The following is a 7,623-nucleotide window of genomic DNA, read 5'->3' as shown; positions in this document are numbered from 1 at the left end:
ATAACGATTACAAAATCTCGTAATTAGTACTCCCTCCGACCCACGAAACACTACTACAAAATTTCACATACATAACACTCCATACATAACGGTTTTTTTAAAAAACCGTTATGTGTGAGCGCATTTTCTACAATAGATAACGGTTTTGCATATTTCCGTTATCTATGTAATGTTATCCATAGGCATAGATAACGATATGATGTAATCCGTTATGTATGACCGTTATCTATTAGTTGCATACATAACGGTATTATGGAACCGTTATATATGAGGCCCGAATACTGTTATGTATTATTTTTGTATTTATTTTTAAATTTAATATTATTATAGAAAATCAAAACTCTAACCCACCCCACCAAATTTCCCCAAATCGAACCTAGACTCTTTCTCTCTTCAGTCTTCACCATCGTCCTGCCCTGCCACCGCCGTCGCGACACGCCGCCACGACCACCGCCGCCTGGCACTCGCTGCCCAGCCGATTCCTGAGACCCGCCTCCTCTACCTCTCGTCGTGCTAACGGCCAGCAACTCTCAGTCTCATCTCTCTACCTCTCTTACCCTCGTTGTCGGCCTCTCTGCCGTCACTCCTGCCTCCTCCGATCTCCCGTGGTTACACAGCCTCACATGCTAAGCAGCAGACAATACCCTTTATATTCTATTCAAACCATTTTTAACCCAAGCCCTAAATCAAAATCAGCAGCCCCTATCTCCTCCAACCAAAATCTGCGCAGCCCTAGTTATTGAATGTATGTCTTCCATAAAAAATCTCCGCCCATCGTTACTGGTGGTCCGAGGATCGGCGAGCCGATGGTGTTCTACGGCCGGTTCTCTTCTCAACTCCACATAATCGAGGCAGGAAAGGGGGAAAGCCCTAATTCTCCTCTCATCCTCTATCTGTCGTTTCGGCCGTGAGCTTCCGGTGAGGCCGCCGCTGGTAAGCTTTCCCTCTCTATGTCGTCTCTAATTTTCCCAATTCCCACAGGAAAACAAATGCCCTAATTTTTTTTAAGAAAGCCCTAATTTTCAGATTTTCGCCTCAGATTCTGCAGAAAAATCGATTTGACTTTCGAGATAAAAGGCAAGGGCAGATATAATTATTAACTGTTGTAGCTATTCATTGTTTCCCCCTTTTGCTTTATTTCCAGCTTTTCGTTTTTCTTTGTTGCTTTTTCTTGATTTTGTTGGGGGGTTCGATTGTTGAAGTTGATATTTTGATATCTTTCTAGGCTTGTGTGGGAGAGATATGCGGTGCTGGTTTGTTGATGTGAGTTAAAGGTGGTAGCTTTATTGGTATTCGGTGAATTTAATTTTGTTGCTGTTGGTGAAATTCGTCTATTTTTAGGATTTGGGTGTTTGCCTTTTAAGTTGAACATGATTTGGAAGATCTCGGTGGAAATACATCTGTTGATTTCCTGCTGTTTTTGGTTATGATTGATAAGTTTTACCTGTTGCTAGTTTATTTGGTGCACGGTTTTCGGATTTTAGTGGGATTTTCATCTCGTAACTGGTTAGTTTAAATGTTTGTATGACTTCTTCTTACTTACCCCTTTGTGGCTTGTTTGTGTGTTGCTTACTGTTTTTCGTAGTTAGAGATTAACACTGTTCTACCTGAATTTTAGGTGTCTGCTAATTTTCACCATATATCATAGTGCTTGTTATATATGGGCCTCAATTTCCAACACTTGTAATATCTAAGTGTGTTTTCTTGTTTAAATATGACCATAGGCTGGTTAAGTTCTTTCACGTTTTGTGGCCGCCTGCTGATTACATCGTTTCCTGAGCTCGGGCTTTGTCCTCTTTGACATCCATTTGTATTATCTGCATTTGTGGTTGGGGCTGATATTTAGGGTTTTTTTATCTTTTCTAAAGTTATAGGCTTGGTGTGTGCCTTTGTTTTGTTCTGTAGCTTCTTGCTCTATTTTCTTGTTTTATTATTCGAAGATATGTTTTAACTTGTCGCTAAGATACTTGTGAAGAGTGGGAAGAAGGGTTTACTGATCTATTGTCTAGCTTATACGAGTACAATTCATTTGTAATCAATATCTGCATCAACATCTAGCCTATATGTTGCCAATAGCTAATGCCGTATATAACCTCTGAATATAGCTAGATATCTCTAATAATGGTCTAATATTTAGTGAATAACCAGTATCCTCTGTGACAATTAGTTTGAATGTTAAGATACTTTAGCATTTGACATTCTATTTTTGTTAAGTTATCCTTTACATTTGTGGGTTAGTTTAGATGACATTCTATTGGACATTTGTGGGTAAAACTATTAACTCATCTTTCTATTGATGCATGTGGTTTTTGGTATATACTCATAGTTACAATGTCGTTGATTCCGTGAGCAGGAATGATATATTTATTGTTTGAAGTATATGGTGTTTTTGTATTTGTTGTCAAGTTTGAGATTTAAATAGTGTCCCTGTGGCCGTACGTGTAGCATTTTTCTATTTGATATCATTCTCCTTGTTTTCCTATGATCTTTGTACTTCTACTATTTGTCTCTTTATCCTATGTTCTCATTTGCTTTACTTTATTCAGGATGAATGTGCTATGAACTTTATCACAAACTGGGTCAAACTAGAATTATGTATGTGAGTGTGGTGTGTTATAACTTGTGGTGATTGGTTGTGTTATAACTTGCTTTCTTGGTGTTGATGAGTTAAATATGATTTAAATTTCAAGCTAAAGCATGCTAATGTGTAGTAAGATGATGTATTTGAGATCTTATAGCTTTTATTTGGCCAAAATATGAGTTATATGTTGAGTTTCAACAGAAACTGTATTGCTGTCAAGCTTTTGTTAAGTTGAATAAAGCATTTAAAGAACTTTGACAGTTGCTAAGGTGATTTTCGTGCCCAATCTTTGACAGTTGCATCAATTAATGGTCGATACATTCTGTGACAGTTGCAAGAACTTCATCATTTTTTTATGAATAAACTTGATTGGTGTTAGAAGAAATTCCATTTGATCTGAAATTGGCTAAAAAATGCAGGGGTTTCCGGGCAGCGTCACTCCTGATTATGTCCCTTTTCAAATATGGGATTCATTGCAGGTTGCCTATCCTTTGTTTTTCTGGTTTTTTCATTAAAGCTGGAGCTCTTTTGCCCTTGAAATTGATTGGTCCGGTTTCTTGCAGGGCCTTTCGACTTATGTGAGAACAATGCTTTCCACCCATGTAATTATATTGTTACAATCTTTAGCCTTTTGATCTGTCATTTGTAGCACTAATATGCACATATTAGTTGCTTTAGGCTCTTCTAAGTGCTATTGGGGTTGGTGAGAAATCGGCCACAGTTATTGGGGCCACATTTCAGGTATACATTTGTCTATGATTTTATTTATTTATTTTTACATGGTGCAAGATGATAATCATTTGAAAGCTATCTGTTTCTAATTTCCATTCTGAAAACTATGCCAGTGGTTTCTAAGAGATTTAACTGGAATGCTTGGAGGTGTTTTGTTTACATTTTACCAGGTAACATTTCACTGGTTTTTTAAGTTATAAATATTATACATGGGAAATAACAAAAAGAAAAATGTCTTTCCATGAATTGTTGTCTGGTGACGTGATTAAGACCCCTAACACTACATTCTCTTTTCATTAGGGGGCAGACCTGGATAGCAATGCCAAAATGTGGCGTCTTGTTGCAGATCTCATGAATGACCTCGGTAAAACTGTCCACTTCTATAGTTCTATTTGCCATTATCATTTCTGTTATTGTTGCTACTATTATTTGAATATTTGATTGGACGGCATAATATTGTTTATATATTATAGTAGTGTTCTTTTTGAGTATTTCTCTCTGATTTAGATTTCATCTTTATCGATTTTGAACAAGATTTTGCAGCTTTATTCTAGGGTTTACGGTTTAGTTTTTTCTCAAAAACCTATTCAGCCTTTATTCCAGATAAAGAAGAAGAAAAGTGATGCAGGAGAACCAGTAAAGTACATGGGCTGTGGGGACTGCGAGAATCTCAGTAAAGTACATGGGCTATGGTAGCTTGGGATGGCTTGAGGTCAAAAGACGACCAGAGAATCATAGCAGGTTGATTAACTAGTTCTTGAGGACTTGGTGCTAGAAACATTGTATGATAGATTTTTGTTTTAGCTATAAGGTAGTTGGTATTTTCAATTTTGAATCGGAATATGCCATAATGATGTATACTTGATATTTGGTTCATTTGTATAATAATGTATGAATTTTTTGGATGATATATAATATTGTTATCGTTGATTTTATCATTTTGTCGTTTTATAAAAATAGCAAAATTTAAAAATATACTACAATTATATAAAGTGCAAAAAACTGTTATAAAATGTGCAAAAAATCGTTATGTATTCTAATTAAAGATAACGGTTAAAATCGTTATAAAAAGTGCAAAAATCGTTATAAAAAGTGCAAAAAACCGTTATGTATTCTATCAAAGATAACGGTTAAAACCGTTATAAAAAGTGCAAAAAACTGTTAACTATGATAAAAAAAATAAAAAAAAAATTAATACATAACGGAAAAATCTTAATACATAACGGTGAAAAACCGTTATGTATTCTATCAAAGATAACGGTTAAAACCGTTATAAAAAGTGCAAAAAACTGTTAACTATGATAAAAAAAAAAATTAATACATAACGGAAAAATGTTAATACATAACGGTGAAAAACCGTTATGTATAACCGTTATAGATAACGGATGCGAACCGTTATGTATGACACATCGTACCGTTATCTATGCTACTATACATAACGGTTTTGAAACCGTTGTCTATGACGTATAGAATAGATAACACCACTATACACAACGGTTTTTTTGCTCATAGATAACGGATAAAATCCGTTATCTATGAGCGTTTTTCTAGTAGTGAAACATGAGTCGTATTCATTTTTAGGTCGTTTCACAAAACTTGTTACGTTTCCTTATATGGCAAAAGAATTTCTCATTATTCATTTTTTCACATACCACACTTAACACACTAAAGTACTACTTTCTTAAATCTCGTGCAAAAAAGAAACGACTCATGTTTTGTTGGACATGGGGAATAACTTTTGTTTTCAATTATTTTTCATATATAGTTTCTAAAAATGATATTTATAAATGGCATGTCATACTTATGTATTGATAATTTTGCATCAAAAAAATATATACTTATCTATTGATAATTTTGAATTAACAATTAATAATGAATGTTACAATGATATAACTGACAAGCCCGTTTTTGTGCTCTTTTGAGTACATTTATGGTATAGATCGAGTTTGTTTTGTGTCGTTTGTGTTTGGGAGGACATGTTATATTTCACAAAGATTTGCAGGCATGTACCAAGGCATAACAGGCTCCATTTCACAAGAGAGGCAATCACTCGAAGTCATATAAGGGCAAGGCGTCATTGCACTCTGCCGAGGCTGAGTAACGTGTGGGATCATGTCGTGTTCAGGGCATGGCGCCCATGAATCAAGGACTAGACCGGAGCAAGGGGACAGAAGACAAAGGAGTGGAGGCCAAAAAAGATGCATACATTGGGCGAAACAAGGGCATAGCAACGTGGATTCTGACGCGAATCTGGAAAATGAAGGATATCCACTTACCTTCTGGGGGAGATTCCTGCGAAACCAAGGGAAGATCCGCATATACTATAGGGTTTGACGCATAAGGAAAGAATCTTCTGCAAACCCTAGCTCAGCGTCAACAACGCAGTTACTTCCTCACTTAAAATTTTAGAGTTATCGGCGACAGTCAAGTGATATTCCTTTGACTAGGCACGGCGGTCTCCGCCTTCGATCCTCTTCTTCTTCGAACTGCTAGTTGCTTATATTTTTTTTTTTTTGCCTCAAATCGAATTTGAGATGTACGAGAGCATTTACTATTAAGTTGTCGGCAAATTTGCCTTTCAAAGTTACGTTTAAATTTTCAAACGATGCTCAGAATCAATTCAGTTGCTCAAAATTTGGAGACTATAGTGAAAAGAAAGATGGCGGCATAGTTGAAAGTGAAGAGAAGTTGGCGTCTAAGATCATCACTTATGCTCTATGTATATATACATTATGTGTATGAGAGATAGAGAGTTGAAAGAATCGAATGAGAGACAGATGATGAGACTATATTCAACCGTGAATAAGGGAGAGAAGAGAGTAGCCATTTTTTATTTTTTATTTTATGTTAGGGGTAATTTTATATTTTTACATAAAAATTGGTCAATTTTTATTTTTTTATTTGATAGACTAAAATTTAAATTTACTATACGAAAGTGGCCAACTCCATATATTATCTCCTAAATTTAATGAAAAAATTTCACTGAAAAATCGATATTATTTTATTTAGAATTCGATATTTAAAATTGGAATGAAAAATCTATAGAACCCCTCATTATGGAGGTGGCCTATAGAGTAGGGGGCTCTATATATTTTTCATCACATTTATAGAAATTAAATTCTAAATAAAATTTATATTTGGTAATTACAATAATCCTAACAAAACAAAGGAAATTAATGTGTCGTTCTACGGCTCTTTCGAAAAAATGTAAATAAAAAATCAATGTTTGATTTAAAATATCCCTGTGCAACCTTAGTTATTAATTCATGAAATAGAAAAAAAAACATAACCATTTTCTATTGATTTTGGTGAATAAGCACAAATGTGTAAGGTTACCTAAGAATTTTATCTTCTAAATACAAATTTGATGTCGACATTAAGATTAATTTAAATAATTAGGAGATAAGATAAAATTCGTTTTAATTTGTTGATTTATGGCTTATAAACTGAAACTGGATACTGAAATGTCGGAGGACTGAAGTCTTAAGCCAACTGAAGACTGAAACCAAATTAGTCGACTGAATACTGAAGCCAATTAGCGGAATGAAGCTAATTAGTTTTCAGTTTCCAGATCTGTTTTCAATTGGCCATTATCTGGATAAGGGAGATTAGTTTGAGAGATGGTCTCATTGTAAAAGGTGATATAGCACGAGAGAGAGATAAGAATTGGAGAGATGATTGAGATAGGGGTAGAATTGCTTCTATATTATGCTCCGATCAATTCTTGATGTGTTGTATTTTGTAATCTTCTTGATTAGTGAAATTACTCTTGTTGACCCTCCCGTGGATGTAGGGTTTTTCCCGAACCACGTAAATCGTTGTTTCGTTTCTTGTTATTTTCAATTTTGTCGATCACACTAACAATAAAGATGAACATTTTGAATGTTCACACTATCAACATGCTCATTTCATATTTCCTCCCTTCCCAAAATATATGTTGAAATGCATCTTCCCCAAATTTAACCATCGGACATTGGTGACATTGCCGACGATGTATATAAGTTGCACGTTGAATACTCTCTCTCTCTCTCTCTCTCAACATATGTGTCCAAGAGCCTCAAATCTGGGTTATTCAGACTGAGAACTCTTTATATATGTCTGACTAGATAAATTTAAATTTCGCAGAGCCATAATTATGAGCATTTTCTCTTCTTTTCTGTTTACTTCTTTTATATGCATATATATATATATATATCTGACAGAATCAGCTTTGGACTGTATCTCTTGGCTCTTATCTGCAAAATAAACCATGATTTCACACTTGTCTCACTTCGTATTTCATTGGCATTTTGGAGGTAGCGACGTCATTT

At 35.0% G+C, this 7,623-nt stretch overlaps 1 protein-coding gene across 2 annotated transcripts; it reads left to right on the top strand.

The window, feature by feature from the left end:
- The first annotated feature begins 352 nt into the window (after positions 1-352).
- Positions 353-4,163, top strand: LOC131021994 (protein root UVB sensitive 3-like). Of its 2 annotated transcripts, none has more exons than XM_057951335.1 (7): positions 353-933; positions 3,001-3,060; positions 3,145-3,183; positions 3,260-3,322; positions 3,427-3,483; positions 3,614-3,677; positions 3,942-4,160. In XM_057951335.1, exons 3-7 carry the CDS (start codon positions 3,169-3,171, stop codon positions 4,007-4,009), a joined length of 267 nt encoding a protein of 88 aa, XP_057807318.1. In that variant the 5' UTR covers positions 353-933; positions 3,001-3,060; positions 3,145-3,168; the 3' UTR covers positions 4,010-4,160. The 2 variants fall into 2 exon arrangements, with proteins under 2 accessions (XP_057807318.1, XP_057807319.1); XM_057951336.1 differs by having other exon boundaries at positions 354-933; positions 3,905-4,163.
- Positions 4,164-7,623: the final 3,460 nt, after the last annotated feature.

The sequence above is a fragment of the Salvia miltiorrhiza genome, chromosome 4, assembly GCF_028751815.1.
Source record: "Salvia miltiorrhiza cultivar Shanhuang (shh) chromosome 4, IMPLAD_Smil_shh, whole genome shotgun sequence".
NCBI classification, from domain to species: domain Eukaryota; kingdom Viridiplantae; phylum Streptophyta; class Magnoliopsida; order Lamiales; family Lamiaceae; genus Salvia; species Salvia miltiorrhiza.
The sequence above is the reverse complement of the archived record's forward strand: the minus strand, read 5'-3'. Positions and strand labels throughout refer to the sequence as shown.